Here is a 21,611-nt window from a genome sequence, read left to right as displayed (position 1 = left end):
TTAAGCAGGCTGCATGCCACTAGGTTGTAGCCCGCCTCCATGTGATACCGAGGCTTCAGCCTGAGGCAGCCCACATCTAGGCAAATACCTCCCGGGGTTCAAAAACCTTGTCCCTGTTCAGATCCAGCTGGTGCCAGCCGGTTCTCCTCCTAGCGGTGATGTGCGTCCTCCCTCTCTCACAGATGTACATTGCCCCTGAGGCGGCCATCTTTCACAGCGAGGATCCTCTGAAGGAACCAGCGGCCATGCTGAACAACATGCGAGTGTACGGCTCGGCCTTCCTGACGGTCATGGTGCTAGTGGTGTTCGTGGGCGTGCGCTACGTGAACAAGTTTGCCTCGCTCTTCCTCGCCTGCGTCATCGTCTCCATCCTAGCCATCTACGCTGGTGCCATAAAGTCCTCCTTTGCACCCCCCAACTTCACGTAAGAGACCCGGGGGAGGGATGACCTTTTACCTCTTTTCAGATCAGCCTCATAGGTGGCAGCATCCCCTCAAGGAGGCTGGGAAATGTAGTTTTGTGATGTTCAGAGTTCTTTGTTCTGCTACGGGGCTGAGGAATCTCTGTCGACAGCATGACCTGTACCTTTCTCTGCCCCAAGGCTTTTTTTGTAGCAGGAACTCCTTTGCGTATCAGGCCACACACCCCTGATGTAGCCAATCCTCCAGGAGTTTACATGGCTCTTAGCACAGGGCCTACTGTAAGCTCCAGGAGGATTGGCTGCATCAGGGGTGTGTGGCCTAATATGCAAAGGAGTTCCGGCTACAAAAAAGTCCCGCTCTGCCAGTTCATAAATGTCACGGGCTGGGGCCAGGTCAGGCAAAGTCCAGGAGCAGCTCAAGACCTGCAGCTGATGAGACAAGAGGGTCCAAAGCAACAAAACCAAATCACAGTCCAGGTATCGCAGGTCAGAGGTTCAGAAGCCAAAGTCAGGGGGTCCAGAAGTCAATGCCAAAGTCAGGGGGGTCCAGGAGTCAAAGTCAGAAGCCGAAGTGGATGCTAGAACGTCAGGTAGGTGACCAGTTGCTTCCACAAAGCCTCCTCCCAAAGCCCACAGCTATATAGCCCTCTGCTGTCTGTTGCCCATTTGGGCTGATTGCTAACCCAGAGAGGCGGCCAGGATCCTGCTGAGACTCAAGCACCCTCACTCCTGGAAAGGCCGGAATCCTTTTAAAACTCAGGGCTCAGGGAGCGTCTTGCTCGTGAGCGTGCCGCCCTCCTCCGATCCCTGAGGTCCCGATGAAGGCGGTCACGCACATGAGCCACCCAAGAGGGCAAGGCAGGGGGGCTTGGATCTTCTCCAGCAGGAGGCAGGGGCACTGGTGCAGGTGGCAGGGGTACAGTTTCTTTCGCAGGCTCGGCTTCTTCCGCAGGGTCCCCAGCACCCATGACAATAAAGCCATTAATTCCCCATGTCCTTAAGCAGTGGGGACTAAGGATCCTCATATATATTTGAAACCGTTTCAATCTCCCCTTCGCTTAGTGTGTGCATGCTGGGGAACCGCACCCTCTCCCAGCACCACATCGACGTCTGCGCCAAGACGCAGGAGCGTGACAACGTCACCGTGACCACCACCCTCTGGGCTGCCTTCTGCAACTCCAGCGATCGCCTCAACGCCTCCTGCGACGAGTACTTTCACCACAACAACGTCACCGTGATCCAGGGCATCCCGGGGCTGGCCAGCGGCGTTATTGCTGGTGAGTTCTTTATTTTTCCTCCAACCAGTGGCAGCGTTAGGTTTCCCCATACCTGTGAGGCTGCCTCCATTCATATGTAATTTTGAGGAAGGAAGAGATTTAGTCCCTTTTTTGCAAATGGGGATGATAATGCCCAGTTTCCATCCAGTAGGGATCCAGGCCAGTGTCATTAATTCATGAAAAAACTCTCACTCACATGGGAGTCCACCGATCCGGAAAAGCTTTGTATACCTCTGGGGGAATCAAATCTTTCCCAGGTGATTTTCCAGGTGTCAGAGAAGAAGAACAAGACGACTGCAGATTTATACTCCGCCCTTCTCTCTGAATCAGAGTCTCATAGCGGCTCACAATCTCCTCTATCTTCTCCCCCCACAACAGATACCCTGTGAGGTGGGTGGGGCTGAGAGGGCTCTCACAGCAGCTGCCCTTTCAAGGACAACCTCTGCCAGAGCTATGGCTGACCCAAGGCTATTCCATCAGCTGCAAGTGGAGGAGTGGGGAATCAAACCCGGTTCTCCCAGATAAGAGCCCGCACACTTAATCACTACACCAAACCATCTCTCCTTGGTTTAGAGAGGCTAATAAAGTGCTAATCTCAGATTCCAAGACAGGGTCCCGCTTTGGAAGATTCTCTGGAGGGGAATTCACAGCTCTTCCAACACTAGTTCAGCCAGAGAATTAGAGGATTGAGAGCCATCGTTATCGCTATCGTATTGCCTCTGTTCTACCCTGTTGCCTTACTTTGTATGTTCATTAGCGTCTAGTTTCCTTGAGATTTTTGTAGACTTGTAACAGCCAATGGCTAACTGCAATAAATGAACTTACTTGAACATTCCTATATGTCCTCAGGACAGCTCCGATCAGCAGGGCAGGGATGATCTGTTGCTCCCCCACTCTGATCAATGCAAACCCCGACTGCCCAGGCTCACGGCTTCTCTCTTATAAACTAGACCGGGAATACGGGGAACAAAGAAAGCCCAAACCCACAGTGAAAAGCCCAACAAACCAACTGTAACGATATGGCTGTGTTAAGATTTTAGATTTTTATCGTTTTTATCATTACAGTATGCATAATACCTATACCATAGGGAAAAAAAACCCTACAAAAATAGCCCAACGGTATACAATTTGTATTATTCAAAACCACCCAGCTATTAAAGAGATGTACAACCATGACTCCAAACGAATTCAAAAGCACATACTGCCCCAGTCTAGATACACAAAGTTCATAGATTGGTCACAAATGAGAAATAGCCCAACGGATCGTCGGACCTCTTGTCCATTTTGGAGGAACTCCTTTATCCAGGGCTCATTAATATTTCTTCAATGTACTCCTGGACAGTCTCCTATAAACCTTTATATCAGGTGCCACTATTTCTTCACGCCGCTGGAGTTTCAAGAGCAAGTCATGAAGGCCACTACTAATCAGCCCATAATAAATTAAAGCCCAGCGCTAAACCTGGTAGCTCTAAACGCCTTGTGTGCCTGGACTGGGATAGTATGTGCTTTTGAATTTGTTGGGAGTCATGGTTGTATATCTCTTTTAATAGCAGGGTGGTTTTGAAAAACACAAACTCTATACCAGGGGTGTCAAACATGCAGTCCAAGGGCCGAATCAGGCCCTCGGAGGGCTGCTATCAGGCCCACAAGTAACTCAGTCATCTGCTTCCTTCTCCCTCTCTCTTGCTTCCTTCTGCATCTCAGCTTGCTTTGCAAGGTTTGCTCAATCGCACAAGAGCTACAGAGCAAAACCGCTATTTTATTGGTTGAGGCTCCTCTGCCTGCTGGTCCCCTGGGGAAGGAAGAAGAGAGCCAGAGCTTCCTTTGTCCAGTTCCCTGGATCCCATGGGAGAAATACAAAGAAAGCACCTTTAAGACCAATGAGTGCTAATATTTTAAGTATGTTTTATTTTAAGGGGCTTTTTAAAAAACATTTATTGTGTTTATCTGTGTCTTTTATAAAGTTTATATCCCTACTGCCTGATCTTAACTAGGTACACACACGGCCCAGCCCAACATGGCTCAGCCCGACAAGGTCTCGTTTACGTCAGATCCAGCCCTCATAACAAATGAGTTTGACATCCTTGCTATGCTGTCGGGCTATTTTTGTATAGATTTTCCCCCCCTATGGTATAGCTATTTATACATACTATAATTATAAAATTATAAAAATCTAAAATTTAAACACAGCCATATTGTTAAGAGTTGGTTTGTATGGCTTTGCACGGTGGATTTTCTGTATCACAGCTTCTCTGTGGCAGCACAGGATGTGAAGAAGTCCCTTCTGTATCGGTTCTGGAACTCCTGTCCGTCAGAACTTTCGATGACCCAAGAGTGAGGATTGTGCCTTGCTTCCTTTTTGTATTTCTGTTGATGGAATTCTGCATTTGTTTTTTTGGATTTAATACCAACCATTTTCAGTCCTGTTGACTGGGGAGAAAAGAGGGATATGAATAGAAGAAGAATTGCAGATTTATACCCTGCCCTTCTCTCTAAATCAGAGACTCAGAATGGCTCACAATCTCCTGTATCTTCTCCCCCCACAACACACACCCTGTGAGGTGGGTGGGGCTGAGAGGGTTCTCACAGCAGCTGCCCTTTCAAGGACAGAGTCTCAGAGCGGCTCACAATCTCCTGTATCTTCTCCCCCCCACAACAGACACCCTGTGAGGTGGGTGGGGCTGAGAGGGTTCTCACAGCAGCTGCCCTTTCAAGGACAGAGTCTCAGAGCAGCTCACAATCTCTTATACCTTCCTTCCCCACAACAGATGCCCTGTGAGGAGGGTGGGGCTGAGAGGACTCTCCCAGAAGCTGCCCTTTCAAGGACAGAGTCTCAGAGCAGCTCACAATCTCCTTTATCTCCCTCCCCCACAACAGACACCCTGTGAGGTGGGTGGGGCTGAGAGGGCTCTCACAGCAGCTGCCCTTTCAAGGACAACCTCTGCCAGAGCTATGGCGGACCCAAGGCCATGCTAGCAGGTGCAAGTGGAGGAGTGGGGAATCAAACCCGGTTCTCCCAGATAAGAGTCCGCACACTTCACCACTACACCAAACTGGCTCTGTTTGTTGAGAGATTGCTGGAATAGCTTGAGTGAAGTTCCACACAGTATCTTGCTAACCCGCCTGTCCTGATTTCCGCTGCTTTTCTAATTGCAGAAAACCTGTGGAGCAGTTACCTGATGAAAGGCGAGATCCTCGAGAAGGCCTCTTTACATTCGGCAGATGTGTTGGGAGCCCTCAATCAGCAGTACGTGCTGGCTGATATCACCACTTCCTTCACCCTTCTCGTGGGCATCTTTTTCCCCTCCGTCACTGGTAAGTGCTGGGCCACTGCTGGTCATGGTTCAGATGTGGCCCCAGAACCAGATCGCGGCTGGAGGGAGGGTAAATAGCTCACCTTAACTGAAGTCTTCTCTCTCCCACAGAGTCGTGTGGCTTTGAGGTGGTGGGCTCTCCTTCCTTTTAAACATCTGACAGCAATGCTGATTCTGTGAATTAGGCAGATCCTGAGAAGGAGGGCAGGAAGGGCAGCATCAGAGCTTAGTTATTGTGGCCCATTCTTACATGCCCAGGGAAATGCTGATTGCCACTTTGCGGTTGGTCAGCATTTTTTTCTCCAGGCCAGATTGGCAAGGGATCTTGGAGGTTTTTGCCACCTTTTGGGCATGGAGCAGAGGTCACTGGGAATTTGTGCGGGGGGAAGGTATTTATGAGATTCCCGCATTGTGCAGGGGGTTGGGCTAGATGACCCTGGAGGTCCCTTCCAACTCTATGATTCTAATCAGCCTCTTAGACTGGGGAACAGTAAATTATGGTTTTATATGTTTTATTGGAATTGATTGTATTATATAATGTTGTGAGCCGCCCTGAGTCCGCTTGCGGAGAGGGCGGGATATAAATTGAACGTAATAAATAAATAATAAATTGATTCTGCCTGGTCTTAAGCCCAATGCTGTGCCTACAGCGGGATGGAGGTTTTTCCTGTTTTTTGTTTTTGCTTTTTCTTCTTCTAGTCCACTTTGGGCCGCGACTCTAAGCTTCCCTCCGCCTCCATATTTCCCATCATAAAACCAAACATTTGTTGCCTCATCAGAGTGTTGGTTCCGCTGCAGAAAGGCTTATGTAAAAGATAAACATAGTTCCTTACTATTTAACGATGGAATGGTTTTTACACTTTCTGATGGGCGCTGGATCAAAGTTGAGGCGTAATAAAGCATTTTTTTTTTGGTTTTCCCGTTTCGAACTACGAAGCGCCTTTCACATTTGGCGCCTCTGTTTTCCCCCTCCGCAGGGATCATGGCTGGATCGAATCGTTCTGGGGACCTGAAGGATGCCCAGAAATCCATCCCTATCGGTACCATCCTGGCCATTCTCACCACCTCCTTTGTGTGTATCCTTCCCGGCAGAGGGGTGGGGCCCGGAGGGTAGAGGGAGGCAGGCAGGGGGAGGGACAGCTTTCAGGTATGGAAGCCCCCACACCTTCTGTGCAGGAAACGGCTGTTTCTTACCCTGACTTCTCACAGCTCCTTAACCGCTTAACACACCAGATCTCAGCAACGTGGTGCTGTTTGGGGCTTGTATCGAAGGTGTTGTTCTCAGAGACAAGTAAGTGCGATGCTTTGATTCCTCCTAGTGCTGTAGATGTAAGGAAGGGAGGGGTTCCCCCAGGAAGCACCCTCATGCCAAAAGTGCCCTTCTGGCCTGTCTGCCTACATTCATATGTCTGACTGATGGTGACCCCAGCAAGGGGCTTCCAAGGCGAGTGAGAAGCAGAGGTGGTTTCCCATTGCCTTCCTCTGACGAGACTGGGCAACACCTTGCCGCCTTCCCTTCCCTCGCTTCCCTGGTCCTCGCTAAATATTCTGCACCTGTAAACCATGGGTTGCTCAACTATTCCACTATAAATAGACATCTGATTTCACTCTGGATGCAAACTGTACGTTTTCTCGGCTGACCGCGTGCAGTCTCATTCTGTTGTTCTCCTCTCGGGTAGGTTTGGCGACGCAGTTCACGGGAACCTGGTGGTGGGGACGCTCTCCTGGCCCTCTCCTTGGGTCATCGTCATCGGCTCCTTCTTCTCCACCTGCGGGGCAGGGCTGCAGAGCCTCACTGGCGCCCCCCGACTGCTGCAGGCCATTGCAAAGGACAACATTATACCCTTCCTGCGGGTAGGGGTGGCAACAGCTTCTGCTTTGGTCAGGGATAAATGGCATATCCATAGTGACCTCTCTCTTTCATTTGCACTCACGAAATTGCTAAGGCCGCCTGGTGTCTTTCTGTCTTCTCTTCTCCCACTCCACCCCGGCCATGCAGGTCTTTGGCTCCAGTAAAGCCAACGGGGAGCCCACCTGGGCCTTGCTCCTGACGGCAGGCATTGCAGAGCTGGGGATCCTGATTGCCTCTTTGGACATGGTGGCCCCCATCCTCTCCATGTAAGTGGCAAATTTATCACGGGGCCAAACGAAATGTGATGGCAGCCGTGCATGTGTGTTAAGTGCTGTCGATGGGGCTTTTTTGTGTAGCAAAAGCCCAGCAGGGGCTCATTTGCATATTAGGCCACACCCCCTGACACCAAGCCAGCCGGAACTGTGTCCCTGTGCGTTCCTGCTCAAAGAAAAGCCCTGGCTGTCAGGTTGCTTTCGACTTAGGGCGGCCCTATGAAATAATGATCCAAGTGTCCTGTTTTGCAAGGTCTGAGATGATCAGAAGTGGTTTATCGTTGCCTTCTTCTGCACAGTACTAACCAGAGTTAGCTGAAGTGGCGCCGCCATTGTCTATGGAAGATCTGCCACTACTACTAGAGCTGCTCAGTAGCCACCTCCCAAGGATTCCCCTGCCCCATCTCCACTGGGACTGACCATTCTCTTTTGCTGATGTGGCCACTAGTCCATGAAGGAGACAGAGTCTAAACTCTTCACAGCAGTGCTCTCAGCTTCCCTGATGCACACAGGCCCCCTTGCCGTATTAAGGTGTGCGTCCAAGAGGGGGAGAAGCAGTTGTAGGGTTGTTTTTTTTTAATGACTGCAAGGCCCCAAACCGAATCAGTTCCACAGCGCAGTGACCCCACGTGCTCTTGTCTCCCCCTCCCAAAAAAACAAAACAGGTTGTTTCTGCACTTGCAAAGGTACTGGGGTGGGGAAGAAGAGCTCTTGGGGCTTCTGCACCAAGTGCCCGATCCAATTTGGGGCCGCACAGCAATTTTGAAAGAACTACAACTGCTTATAAAATGGCGTCATCGGCCACAGGATGGATCCATGGCTGCCGTCGTGTTTATTTCGGCTCATAGTTTGGGCTCCCTAGAGGAACGCAGACTGCAGGCCTCCCTTGACTTCGACCTTTCTCCTAGGTTCTTCCTGATGTGTTATCTCTTTGTCAACCTGGCCTGCGCCTTACAAACCCTACTGCGCACTCCCAACTGGAGACCACGCTTTCGGTATTATCACTGGTAAGAGCCTCAAGGTAGCAGGAATGGGGTGGGGGAGGGGGAGAGAGAAGGATGGATACGAGCAGAAGGTAGAGCATGTGTGGCAGTGGTGGGAACTGAGACTTCCGAGTTCTCTCTCTAACTGTACAGGAGGGTTGGTGAACATATGAACATACGAAGCTGCCTTATACTGAATCAGACCCTCGGTCCATCAAAGTCAGTATTGCCTTCTCAGACTGGCAGCGGCTCTCCAGGGTCTCAAGCTGAGGTTTTTCACACCTGTTTGCCTAGGCCCTTTTTTGGAGATGCCGGGGACTGAACCTGGGACCTTCTGCTTCCCAAGCAGATGCTCTACCACTGAGCCACCATCCCTCCCCAAGGATTCGTTGTAGAGTGGGATGGGTTAATGTGGAAGCAAAAAGTTTTGCTTGGGGGTTTAGATCCCTTGGTTATCCTAGGACTGAATGTATTTGGCACGTTTGGTGACAAGTATAGTGACTTCTGTCTGGGTGATGTGATGACAACCATCCCATTCTTAAAGTTTGTCTGCCTCCAGGCTAAAAAGTTAGTCTTGGTCTCCATGCCTGTGTCTTACGTTTCTGCCTCCTATCCCACTTACTAAAAATCAGAATCTGAATTATTTGAATACTTGAGTTCATGGAAGCAGAATAAATGATGTGGAACCAATATATACAGTCTTGCTAATTCAGTGCGATTGCAGAACTTGCTTGTTTTTTTACAAAAGCCCACAGGGCTATAGAAAGAGGCGGGACTGCTGGAAGTCCTCAAATGAACACATCTGTCTCTTCTCGCAGGGCACTTTCCTTCATGGGCATGAGCATCTGCGTGGCTCTGATGTTCATCTCTTCGTGGTATTACGCCATCATTGCCATGGTAATTGCTGGAATGATCTACAAGTACATTGAGTTCCAGGGGTGAGTGACTTCAGCTTTCTGGGGTTCTGGGTTCCCAACCCTCTCAGCGCAGTCTTAGATAGTAAAGGGTTGACAGACCCCTGGAATTCTTTGCTTCAGACAGTCTGTGGCACCATTGCTGATATTAACAAAGTTGCTTATGGATTTCTGGGAATCATATTCTAAATGTAGTACTCCGCTTTTGGGATCTGTTCCTTTTTTAAAAAAAATATTCAGGTAGGGGAGGTCAAGACTCCTTTCCCTTCCCCCACCCAGCATATCTGTTCTGTGAAAAACACAGATGAAAGGCATTCGTGCAGCCTTGGAGCATCTCCCTTCACTGGCACACTTAGACTGCAGTGAGGGCCAAGGGCTGAGACCCCCCGGATCTGACTTCCTCCCTTGAGGTGGTTCTGCCTTTGTGGTTTCTCCTTCCCACAACTCCCCTTCACCCAGTGCTACTGGAAGGGATAGGGTGCCCCGGGGAACATGGCTCTCTTCTCTTGGGAGTGGCTGACTGCTTTGTGCTTCCCTCGCAGGGCCGAGAAGGAGTGGGGGGACGGCATCCGTGGCCTGTCCCTGAGCGCGGCCCGCTTTGCCCTGCTGCGCCTTGAGGAGGGGCCACCCCACACCAAGAACTGGAGGTAGGGGAGAGGTTGTCTGCTCCTTGGCCCTGCTGGCCTCATTGTGGGGGATGCGCAGAAGGAGCAGAACCCTTTTTTGGGTGTACATGTTGTGCTAATGACTGCTCTGCGCGTGGGCCTCCTTGTCTCCCGCAGGCCACAGCTGCTGGTGCTGCTAAAGCTGGATGAGGACCTTCACGTGAAACATCCGCGCCTGCTCACTTTTGCCTCCCAGCTGAAAGCTGGCAAGGGCCTCACCATCGTAGGCTCAGTCATGGTGGGCAACTTCTTGGAGTGTTACAGTGAGGCGCTGGCTGCTGAGCAGGTAAACTTGGGAGGAGACACTTGGGCTGTGGCCAGTCAAGCTGCAAGGAGGCAGGGATTCAGTGTGTGCTCCAGTATGCCTGGGCCCAGTGAAGCCTGGCCTGCGGCACTGGCAAAGGTTGCACTTTCAGGGCCTGGGAGCCTGTAGACCAGAGGTGTCAAACGTGTGGCCTGTGGACTGGATCAGGCCCCTAGAGGGCTCCTATTAGGCCCACAAACAACTCACTGTTGCCTGCTTCCTTGTCCCTCTTTTGCTTCCTTCTGCATCACAGCTTGCTTTGCCAGGCTTGTTCAGTCAAGGTACAGAGCAAAGCCTGTATGTTCTTCATTGACTGGCCAGCCCTTGAAGCAACAGGAACAAAAGCTCACAATGCCCAGCCGTTTCATGCTTTCCCCTGGGTCTTAGGCTCAAAGCATTGACCATGAGATTTCTGTAATGAATGTCAGTAAATGAAAAGTAGGTTTGCAGCTTGCAGACACACACCTGAACAGCCTACTCAAGGCTTGCTGCAGCACAGACATTGCCTCCAGATTTCGATGCAATAATTCAGAGCAAAAGGTGTCAGTTATCAGAGACTGCGAAAATATTGCAAGTGCGCTACTGTTTTAAGAATCTTTAATTGTGGTTGTCTGTGTCCTTTACAAAGTATATATATCTGCTATGTGGCATTACATTTTATGGCACAGCTGACCTGTCCTTAGAAGGTCTCATTTATTTCCGATCCGGCCCTCATAACAAATGAGTTTGACACTCTTGCTGTAGACTGTTTTTTAGGAATGGCTACCTTTTGTAAATGCATGAAAATCCCCGTGTTTCCCAGGGGTCAGTTAAACCATATTTTAGCTTTTGTTCCTGTCCTATGGATGTCCCAGAAAGCTCCCACCAGAAACTCATTTTGATAACTGGTTAGGACAGGATAGTTAGGGGGTGGGCTCCAGCATGCCTTCCCCCTCCAGCAGCCTGACGGGTGTGTCGTTTCAGACCATCAAGCACCTGATGGAGTCGGAGCGGGTGAAGGGCTTCTGCCAGATTGTGGTGGCTGCCAAGGTGCGAGAGGGCACCTCCCACCTCATTCAGTCATGCGGGCTGGGTGGTATGAAGCACAACACCGTGGTGATGGGCTGGCCTAACGCCTGGCGCCAGAGCGAGGATGCCCGTTCGTGGAAGACCTTCATTGGTAGGGTCTCTCCCAAGGGCGGGGAGGGGTAGAAGGGAGGCAAAGGGGCTTTGTCTCGGGGGTGGGGAGACCGTGTTGTGCGGTTTTCAAATCCTGCTCCCCTGCAGGCACCGTGCGAGTGACAACGGCGGCCCACCTCGCCTTGCTGGTGGCGAAGAACGTGACCTTCTTCCCCACCAACTCGGAACCCTTCCCCGAGGGCAACATCGACGTCTGGTGGATCGTGCACGACGGCGGGATGCTTATGCTGCTCCCCTTCCTCCTCAAGCAACACAAGGTGTGGGCGGCGCACGGGAGCAGGGCGGCCAATCCGAGGGAAAGGGGGGGTGGCAGCTGGGGGCCCACTGACTCTGACTCCTCCTCCCTCCAAAGGTGTGGCGTAAATGCAACATCCGCATCTTCACTGTAGCCCAGCTGGAGGACAACAGCATCCAGATGAAGAAGGACTTGGCGACCTTTCTGTACCACTTGCGCATCGAGGCGGAGGTGGAGGTGGTCGAAATGGTGAGGAATGTCAAGGGGTGGACAGTCTACAGGAAGCTGCCTTTTTTTTTTTTTTTAGTCACTGTCTTGGATGGGTGCCAGGAAACAAAGGCCTGAGTGATCAGTTGGTGAATGGGGAAATGAAACAGGATGTGCCCAGGGCCACTCACAGCCTCTGACTTTAGCAGTCACTGCTCTCCGCAGTTGTGAGGGCCAGTTGCTGGGATCTGATTTGCTGAACACGCTTCTGTCTTCAGGTAGATAGACTGTAGTGCTCTAGCGTCCAAGACGTGGCAGTAGCTATGCATGTTTGGCAGAGTGTTCCAAAAGAAATGTGCACCAATCCTGAACATAAAATCCAAAATATTACAACGGTCAAAATAATGTGCACTACCGTTCTGTATGTTCAAAAAGACTGTACCATACAGATAATTCTACAGATTGGTTTTTTCAAAGGGCATAAGGAAGGAGTTAACGTCCCTTGAAGAAGACAATTTGTAGAATTATCTGTATGATACAGTCTTTTTGAACATACAGAATTATAGTGTACATTAATTTGTAATAATATTTTGGATTTTTATGTACAGTAGTGGTGCACAGTTCTTTTGGATTACTGTTCTTGTTACTGTGTAGCTCACCTTTTGTGTTGATGCATATTTGGTAGGCAGACACATACAGATCAACTGGAGAGCCAGTTTGGTGTAGGGGTTAAGTATGCGGACTCTTATCTGGAAGAGCCGGGTTTGATTTCCTATTCCTCCACTTGCAGCTGCTGGAATGGCCTTGAGTCAGCCATAGCTCTCCCAGAGCTGTCCTTGAAAGGGCAGCTTCTGTGAGAGCTCTCTCAGCCCCACTTACCTCACAAGGATGTCTGTTGTGTGTGTGTGGTGGGGAGGGAGATAAAGGAGATTGTGACCACTCTGAGATTCAGAGTATAGGGCGGGATATAAATCCAATATCATCTTCTATCTGCTACATGCATACATCTCTGCCAGACTGAGAGCTAAGGAAACTGGGCCCAATTGCCATGACTCAGTCAGAGATGGCTGTATCTGGTGTGTCAGGGTTTATGCTTTCTCTGTTCCTTTTTTCCCTCCTGCCTCTCTAGCATGACAGCGACATCTCCGCCTACACATACGAGCGCACCCTGATGATGGAGCAGCGTTCCCAGATGCTGCGTCAGATGCGCCTCTCTAAGACAGAGAGGGACCGTGAGGTGAGCTGAGCTGGGTTGAGCCAGGGCGGGAGGGGGCGGGTGGCCTTGCCAACACTTCCTGGTTGCACTTTCAATGACCCCCTTTTTCCTACCAGGCCCAGTTGGTGAAGGACAGGAACTCCATGCTGCGCTTGACCAGCATCGGCTCGGACGACGACGAGGAGACAGAGACTTACCAAGAAAAAGTGCACATGACGTGGACCAAGGACAAGTACATGGCATCCCGCGGGCAGAAGCCCAAGGCCCTGGAGGGCTTCCAAGACCTGCTGAACATGCGACCGTAAGGGCTTCAGGAAGCACTGCCCCACCTACAGACAACGATCAGGAGCATCCTCAGACGTTCTCCTCCAGTTTAAACAGAATTCCTGTTTCCGTTGCTCTATAATAGGGGAGGCCAAATTGTTGCTCGGGAGTCATGTGTGGCTCTTTCACACATACTCTGTGGCTCTTGAAATCTCCACTGCCCCACTGGCCAGCTTGGAGAAGATATTTCTCTCTTTAAATTACTTCTCCAAGTCAAGCCAGCCAGTGGCTTAGAGAATGCGTTTCAAGTTGCTTTCTTTCCAACTCTTCTTCCCTACCACATCTATTTGCCTGCCTTCCTTCCTTCTCTCAAGCATCTGGCATTTATTCTACGAGGCCCTTACATTAAGCAAGTTTGGCCAGCCCTGCCCTATAACAAAGAGTCTGGGGGCTGCCTTAAAGACGGACACCTTTGTTTTGGCATAAGGCTTTTGTGAGGCTTTTCAGATGACCACAGCTTATGAAAGCTTTTCCCAAAATAAACACGTTAATCTTTCAACGACGGCATTTTGACAGCAGCTGATCAACAAGGGCAGAGCATGTGGTGGAATGAGATGATTCATCCCAAATCCCCCTCCTGCTTGTGGCAATGGACCAGTGGATCCAACCCAAGGCCTGCATTTTTATGTTTCTGACTCCCAGCATGCCCTGTTTGTCTGTGCTATTGCTGACAGCTAATTCTGGACAGAGAAGGTCCCCTGCAGTGTGCCTGGCCACTCCGTTTGGCCTACCTTGCAGGGCTGCTGTAAAGATAGAATGAAGAACGGTGGGAGGGAGGGAGGGAGGACCATGCCCAAGGCCCTGAGCTTTTTGGAGGCCAGGCGGGAATTTTTTAAAAACCCCACGTAATGCAAAAAATAAGCTTTATTCTATGCTGGGTCCCGATGCCATCTCCTTCCCTCCTCTCTGCAGGGATCAGTCTAACGTGCGGCGCATGCACACGGCCGTGAAGCTGAACGAAGTCATCGTCAACAAGTCCCATGAGGCTAAGCTGGTGCTGCTGAACATGCCGGGCCCGCCGCGGAACCCTGAAGGAGATGAGAACTGTATCCTTTCCGGTGGTGGTGGCCATGGGGGGCATTGGAGGCGGGGTGCGTGACTTCCCCGGGCAGCGCAGGCTCCTTGACTGCCCTCCCTCGCAGATATGGAGTTCCTGGAGGTGCTGACGGAGGGGCTGGAGCGGGTGCTGCTGGTGCGAGGGGGCGGCAGCGAGGTCATCACCATCTACTCGTAGGGAGAGCCAGGAGGGCTCCCTGCGGCTGGACCTTCGGGGCAAAGCAACGTCCGCTTCCTGCCTGTCACCACCTGCCACTTTTTATCTCCTAAGGAGAGCAGCTGTCTGTACACCACCCCTCCCCACCCCTGCTTTCCCCCGCTGGGAGCTAATGGAGGCTGGAGATGTCCGCTCACTGTCCCTGAAGGGAGACTTTCTCGGAACAACAGAAGGGCAGAACGAGAGGGAGGATTGATTTTACTGAGTGGGGGATAGGGACTTGTCTCCCCACTCAGGACCCAGAATAGCAAATGTCGTTTTGAAGGGAGGGGGGGGGGCTAAGGAGTCAAATTCAGGAAGGCTCTCCCGTCCGCCCCCTTTTCTTCCATCTTGGGTTGCTGCTGCCCTCTCCTGGCAACGACCAGAATTGAGCAGCGTGATCTTTCTTAGGGCACCATGTTCTGGAGCAGGTGAACAGGTCATTCGGTGAGGGGAAGCCCTTGGGTGGTTCTGCCACAGGAAGGGACGGGGAGGGAGAAAGGCGACAGTGCCAGGAGCCCTGCAGGGAGGGAGATGCAACTCCAACTCTTCCGTTTCCTCCTCTGGGCCAGTGCCAAGGTCTTTCCGCCTTCTTCAGCATTGAAGGGAGAGGGGGCGCGTGCAGCATTTAGCTTCTTCTCTGGGCCCTCGTGGCCACTTTGCCACCCCAAATTCCTTGGTTGTGCAGGAAGGAGGGAACCCCTTGCCCCCTAAATCAGGCTGATGGATAGAAGCATACAGGGCTTTTTTTTTTTTTAAAGCAGGAACTCCTTTGCATCTTAGGCCACACCCCTCTTATGCAGCCAATCCTCCAAGAGTTTACATGGCTCTTCGTGCAGGGCCTGCTGTCAGCTCCAAGAGGATTGGCTACATCAGGGGTGTGTGGCCTAAGATGCAAAGGAGTTCCTGCTACCGAAAAAGCCGTGGGAGAATAGATGCAGCTGCCCTCCCCGTCCCTTCCCAAATGGTTCCGGCAGGCTCACCTCGCCAAGGCAGGCAAGCTTTTGTTTTCCTACTTGCTGTCTGCAGTCGCTGGCTGGCTCTGGTACGGAACCGAGGGACAGAGCTGACAAGGTCGCAGCAGCTGTTGGCTGGAGGCAGCCTGTGGGTAGGGAACCCCGAGGGGCTTTCGGAAACAGACCCTCCCTTCCCCCTGCAGTCTGCTGCTATCCTTTCTCTCCCCCACACTCAGTTGAGAGAACTCCGTCTATGCCAAATAGTTAAGAGTGATCCTTTTTGTTTAGAACAGGCATGCAAGTTGTGAGGACTCACCTTGTACTGTATGGTGAACTTTGGAAAAAGTATTCCTCCCGCCACCCCAAACTTGGGTGTGTGTGTGTGTGTGTATGTGGGGGTGATCCTACGGTTGTCATTCTCCCTACCTGCAATGATGGAAATCTGATTCTCCACACCTCCCTGACTCGATAAGCGCGCAGGGACCACTCTCCTCGGAGTAGCCTTAAAACAGATGCGTCTCCGGCCTCTCCTCCAGTTGCGTTTTGAAAGGGAATCTCACACAGCCGTTTCTCATCTCTTACGTCGCGAGAGGCTTTTTTAATTTATTGGGGATGTGATCTTGTTTACATAGCATCAAGTTTTAGGGTGTGATTTTTTTTTTTTTTTGGCTTCCTGAATTATGTAAGAAATAAAAACTTTTTTATATATATATTATCTTTCAGGGGTGTGGTTGCTAGCAAAAGGTTTCTGATCAAACCGGGAGAGCCAGTCTGGTGTAGTGGTTAAGTGTGCAGACTCTTATCTGGGAGAAGCAGGTTTGATTCCCCACTCCTCCACTTGCACCTGCTGGAGTGGCCTTGGGTTAGCCATAGCTCTGGCAGAGGTTGTTCATGAAAGGGCAGCTGCTGTGAGAGCCCTCTCAGCCCCACCCACCTCACAGGGTGTCTGTTGTGGGGGAGGAAGGGAAAGGAGATTGTGAGCCGCTCTGAGACACTTCGGAGTGGAGGGCGGGATATAAATCCAATATCTTCATCTACCTCACAGGGTGTCTGTTGTGGGAGAGGAAGGTAAAGGAGATTGTGAGCCGCTCTGAGACTCTTCGGAGTGGAGGGCGGAATATAAATCCAATATCTTTATCTACCTCACAGGGTGTCTGTTGTGGGGAAGGTAAAGGAGATGGTGAGCCGCTCTGAGACTCTTCAGAGTGGAGGGCGGGATATAAATCCAATATCTTCATCTACCTCACAGGGTGTCTGTTGTGGGGAAGGTAAAGGAGATGGTGAGCTGCTCTGAGACTCTTCAGAGTGGAGGGCGGGATATAAATCCAATATCTTCATCTACCTCACAGGGTGTCTGTTGTGAGGGAGGAAGGTAAAGGAGATTGTGAGCCGCTCTAAGACTCTTCGGAGTGGAGGGCGGGATATAATCCAATATCTTCATCTACCTCACAGGGTGTCTGTTGTGAGGGAGGAAGGTAAAGGAGATTGTGAGCCACTCTGAGACTCTTCGGAGTGGAGGGTGGGATATAAATCCAATATCTTCATCTACCTCACAGGGTGCCTGTTGTGGGGGAGGAAGGTAAAGGAGATCGTGAGCCGCTCTGAGACTCTTCGGAGTGGAGGGCGGGATATAAATCCAATATCTTCATCTACCTCACAGGGTGTCTGTTGTGGGGGGGAGGAAGGTAAAGGAGATTGTGAGCCGCTCTGAGACTCTTCGGAGTGGAGGGCGGGATATAAATCCAATATCATCATCATCTCATCATCAATCTGTTCATCATTTAACCTACACATGCATGCTACAGCTTAAGTCTTTTCATCATTAACGGATTCATACGCCGGAATGTGTGGGGGGTGCTAAAAAAAAGCAACAACATGCTTGCCCCAGGAAGCTCACTGCTGCACTCTGTGAATGTTGATAATTGGATTATTTGTAACAACAAGGGAAGATTCAGACACATTAATTATGTGTCCATTTCAACTTCTGTATGTATGCAGCGCCTTTCAACACGCACCTCGTTCTTTCGTCATACGGCCCCTCGCCTCTTGGGGGGGAAAAAAACAGCGGAACTCTTAAAAAACCAAGCAGTGCAAATATTTGTGCAAAGAGCCCTGTGACCTCACCATGGGGTGCTTATTTTGAGTAACTTCTGCTGGCATTAATAAAAAGGGAGCACTAGAAGACCCCCCGCAAAGGCCCCAAAGCCCCTTTCCCTTTTCCTGTCGGGCTTCCACCCGTATCGGGTAGTCCCTCACTCCTTTCCGAAGGAAGAAAACCGAAGCAGAATTTGAGTCCCCTTCCCAATCCTTTATTCTGAGCACAACAAAAAATGGCAGGCGGGGAAGTGGGAGGACATGGCGGACTGACTCCCCACTCTTCGGAGGCAAAAATACAGTCTTTTGTGGTTGCAGCCGTCTGCACAACTGGCCTCCGACTGAGCCAGACCTACTTAAAGCTGGTGGGCCCCATCAGTGCGTTGAAAGGAGAACGGTATTCGGTGGGGGTGACCCAGACACCTACAGCAGCAGCTGGCTTCAAGGACCGGTTAAGGTCATAACACGAGACCCCCACCAGTGAATTCCATGCGCTAGAAGAGAAGGAAGGCATGTCATCCACAAAGCTGAGCAGACCTCTTGACCAAGCGATATTTCCTTGCAATCAGGCTCCAAAAGGACTCAGAAAGTTTTGCCTGATCGGCCCTGTGCTCTGGTAAACTGTCTACTAGCGGCGATTCTCCATAAAGGAAAAGGACAAGTGAGCCTAGTCCTTAGTCACCCGCTCCAGGCTTCAGTGGGTATGCCCCTCGCCTGTCAAACCCCCACCCCCTCTTTCTCTAACATCTCAGCCCCAAACTCTTCTCTCGCTCACCTCGGGGGGCTCAATGAAAGCCAGCCAGTCGGAGGCATGGGTTGGCAGCAGCCCCATCGACTGACACTTGTACACAGCCAAAGCCAACCCAAGGAGGTTGCCGATTAAATACACCAGGCCCTGCAGGAACTTCTGGCTTGAGCTCTCCAGCAGTTTGAAGGCTGTGGGGGGGAAAAAAGGGAGGAGAGAACAAGTTGGCAGCCGCAAAGCACCTCCCCTGGCCCCTTCGGAGCTGAAGACGTGTTTGACACCTCTTGGGGATGTCAAGCGACACGTGAAACCTGTAGAGAGCGACTGGACTCCACTTCCACGAGCAGCAGCCTGCAGCAATGCTCCCTCTAAGCTGTGGAGTCTAGTGAGCAAAAATTCCACTTTGTGAGCTACCAGCATTGAAGTTGTGAGCGACTGCATAACATTAGCTTGCTCTGGGGCCATTTTTTTCCTGAGCTAAGACAAAAACGTGTGAGCCTGAAGCTAAAAAAAGCTGCGAGCTAGCTCACACTAACTCAGCTTAGAGGGAACACTGGTCTGGAGCGCAGAGGAAGCACAGCTGCAAAGAGGCATCTCTGACCGCAGCCCCTCCGCCAGTCCAATCCACACTGCGCAAGCTTGGGCAAAGGCTCACTACTACTGGGGGGGAGGAATGGAACACCCGCCTTGTCCCAGGAGGTTACCCTGAGAACGAGTGACTGATTTTGAAGAAGCCCTGCGGAGCGCCAAGTTGAAGCCTCCCAGTAATCCTACACTCTCAGCCTTCCACCACGCTGGCTCTCCTTTGTTTCATCTGCTGTTCCAAGTGGCAAAACTGCAAGGGCCAAGAACAACACTGAGAGTCCTGATCAAGAATACTGCTCCAGGTGGAAATGAATATACAGCGCCAGTTGCTCTTGGCACATCCCTTGAACATCTCCCAACCAAAGAGATCACCCAAGGACATGAAAACACACCCTTTGTTCACATGAACAGCAAATGAGGGAGCTGTTCCCAGATTGGACCATTTTAGGCTGTGGACGATGGACTGTATGCAGGCAAATGTTCTCTTTATAAAACCAGACATCATCAGGGCTTTTTTTGTAGCAGGAATTCCTTTGCATATTAGGTCACATGCCCCTGATGTAGCCAATCCTCCTGGAGTTTACAGGAGCCCCTGTACAAAGAGCCTTGTAAGCTCTTGGAGGATTGGCTACATCAGATGGGTGTGTGGCCTAATATTGCAAAGGGGTTCCTGCTACAAAAAAAAAGCCCTAGACATCAGGAATACACAGTGAGAGGTTCTGTAAGTGCACTGAATTCCTGCTCTTTTCTTTCATGGGAAAATACTCAACCATATCTCTCATCTGTGGTGGATCCAATCCAGGGACAATTTTACCAGGCTTTTTTTGTCTGAATGAGGCCTTGTGAGCTATACAAACTGCAGCTATGTACATTATCAACATAAGAACACAAGAGAAGCCATGTTGGATCAGCCCAATGGCCCATGCAGTCCAACACTCTGTGTCACAGTGGCCAAACCCTCCCCACAAAAACCAAAACCCAGTTGCCATCAGGAGGTCCACTAGTGGGGCCAGGACACTAGACGCCCTTCCACTGTTCCCCCATCACCACCCAGAGCAGAGTACGCATAAGGTTTTCTGCTATGTTCATAGTCAAGAAGCATAAGGGAGAAAACGGAGGGAAGATGGAAGAGACGACAGCAGGAGCTAAGGATGTTGATTGCTGGGATGTTAGGCGGCAATACACTTACTGGCTGAGACAGACATGAGAGCTTGGATGGGCCTCCACGCCATCATGCAGACCATCATGGTGGGGAAGATGGAGATTGTGTTGCCTGCCATATACATGATGAACAAATTCATGGGGATTTGCTTCAAGGGGCCCAGGGCTATGTCCCAGCAGCGCTGAAAAGGTAGGAGAGAGGAGAAAAGGGCTGACTCCATGATACAATCGGCTTCAAGTTTACGCCTCACTTTCCTGAACACCCCCCCACCACCACCACCAGGAGACTCCTGATGGTTCTTTCTGCTCACCCTCTGAGTCCCCCAAGGAATCCAGCTACCGGCCCTGCCCTGTCACTCTTGCTGTACCTTTTCCACTAGGATACGATCTGTTTCTTGCACGCTCGTGTCCGGCACCTGTTTGTCTGAGTAGCCTACAGGGTACATAGCATCCCCTTGCCCACCGCCTCGGTCGCTCCGGCCCCTGGGGAAAGAAGAGAGGCGAGATGCGCTGGAGCCAAATTCAGATCCACCCCAGGGACGCGGCCATGTCTAAGGTCCGCTGACACAGGGAGTCCAGGTACTGACCTACTGCCACTGCCTGGGCCGCTCAGCTCAATGGCCCATTTGAAGCGCCGTCCGCGGTTGGTCACAGCCCCCCCTGGGGTGCTCATCTCTTGCTGGAAAAAAGAGGCAGGCAGGCAGATCCAGGATGAGCCAGAAGGGGCCTGAGGGTGCTTCCCCCCCCCCTTTGAGAAATCACACGCTTCCTCCCTCCAAACCAGAGAGCAGTTAGAACTCCTCGATTCAAAGGTGTCCAGCCTCTCCAAAGGGCTTAGGTGGGACTGTCAGCTCCCACTGTCCCATGTCGATTTCATTTAAACCCACCTTTGCTGTCCCCAAAGCATTGTTGTCCCCATTGTGTAACCATTACACCTCTCCTCCACTTCCCTCACACCAATTGCGAGGGAGATGAGGCTGAGAGTGTGTGACTGGTCCAAGGTCACCCAGCAGCTTCCCTGGCAGAGCAGGGGATTCAAATCGAGGTCCCCCGCAGCACTTCAGCCCTCCAGCCGCTCCCCCACACTCCGAGCGGTACACGTTCTCCAATCAGTATAACCTCCATCGCAAAGGTCAATGCATATTAACAGTGTTTCTTAATAGCAACCCATGTTCTTCCCCTCCTTCTCAGAAAACCGCCCAGCCCCTTTACAGATTCACCCTCCCCTTGCACAAACTTCTACATCTATCCCCAGCCTGTGGGTGCCACAATTCCGCCCCCCCCCCACACCTCTGGAGTTCTCTGTTCCCCATTCAGCCCCCTATTCTTCCATCTGCTTCCCTTAAGCATTTGCTATCCTACCAAGCAACGTTCCCTCTACGCTGTGGAGTCTTGTGAGCAAAAAGTTGTGGCATCAATTAGCTTGTTCTGGGGCCCTCCTGCCTGAGCTAAGACAAAAATGTGTGAGCCGGAGGGTAAAAAACTACCCTATGCCCACACGACCTCAGCTTAGAGGGAACACTGCTCCCAAGCACCGCCACTGCCTTGCCAGATGCCCTTAAAATCCTGCAAAGAAACTTGCTCCCACGGGTATGCATGTTCTCAGGTAAAAAGGTAAAGGTAGTCCCCTGTGCAAGCACCAGTCGTTTCCAACT

The 21,611-nt window shown here is 51.2% G+C and overlaps 2 protein-coding genes across 2 annotated transcripts in view; one reads left to right on the top strand and one right to left on the bottom strand.

Moving 5' to 3' along the window:
- Window positions 1-16,084, top strand: part of SLC12A6 (solute carrier family 12 member 6) — a 59,270-nt gene extending 43,186 nt beyond the window's left edge. Inside the window, exons 9-26 of the mRNA XM_060255344.1 lie at window positions 183-424; window positions 1,484-1,698; window positions 4,855-5,013; window positions 5,990-6,088; window positions 6,246-6,303; window positions 6,692-6,866; window positions 7,012-7,130; window positions 8,045-8,143; window positions 8,938-9,057; window positions 9,576-9,680; window positions 9,816-9,984; window positions 10,966-11,161; window positions 11,269-11,438; window positions 11,534-11,665; window positions 12,753-12,860; window positions 12,956-13,140; window positions 14,076-14,209; window positions 14,306-16,084. Of these exons, the coding sequence (XP_060111327.1) occupies window positions 183-424; window positions 1,484-1,698; window positions 4,855-5,013; window positions 5,990-6,088; window positions 6,246-6,303; window positions 6,692-6,866; window positions 7,012-7,130; window positions 8,045-8,143; window positions 8,938-9,057; window positions 9,576-9,680; window positions 9,816-9,984; window positions 10,966-11,161; window positions 11,269-11,438; window positions 11,534-11,665; window positions 12,753-12,860; window positions 12,956-13,140; window positions 14,076-14,209; window positions 14,306-14,397 (2,577 nt within the window). The 3' untranslated portion in view covers window positions 14,398-16,084. The remainder of the gene's footprint in view (window positions 1-182; window positions 425-1,483; window positions 1,699-4,854; window positions 5,014-5,989; window positions 6,089-6,245; window positions 6,304-6,691; window positions 6,867-7,011; window positions 7,131-8,044; window positions 8,144-8,937; window positions 9,058-9,575; window positions 9,681-9,815; window positions 9,985-10,965; window positions 11,162-11,268; window positions 11,439-11,533; window positions 11,666-12,752; window positions 12,861-12,955; window positions 13,141-14,075; window positions 14,210-14,305) is intronic.
- Window positions 16,085-17,658: 1,574 nt separating this feature from the next.
- EMC4 (ER membrane protein complex subunit 4) lies at window positions 17,659-20,668 on the bottom strand. Its single transcript, XM_060255500.1, has 5 exons — window positions 20,544-20,668; window positions 20,325-20,439; window positions 19,985-20,138; window positions 18,241-18,401; window positions 17,659-17,959 (listed from the first exon to the last, which is right to left on the bottom strand). The coding sequence occupies exons 1-5, from the start codon at window positions 20,627-20,629 to the stop codon at window positions 17,924-17,926; spliced, it is 552 nt and encodes a 183-aa protein (XP_060111483.1). The 5' UTR covers window positions 20,630-20,668; the 3' UTR covers window positions 17,659-17,923.
- Window positions 20,669-21,611: the final 943 nt, after the last annotated feature.

The sequence above is a fragment of the Heteronotia binoei genome, chromosome 15 (assembly GCF_032191835.1).
Source record: "Heteronotia binoei isolate CCM8104 ecotype False Entrance Well chromosome 15, APGP_CSIRO_Hbin_v1, whole genome shotgun sequence".
Lineage (NCBI taxonomy): Eukaryota > Metazoa > Chordata > Lepidosauria > Squamata > Gekkonidae > Heteronotia > Heteronotia binoei.
The sequence above is the reverse complement of the archived record's forward strand: the minus strand, read 5'-3'. Positions and strand labels throughout refer to the sequence as shown.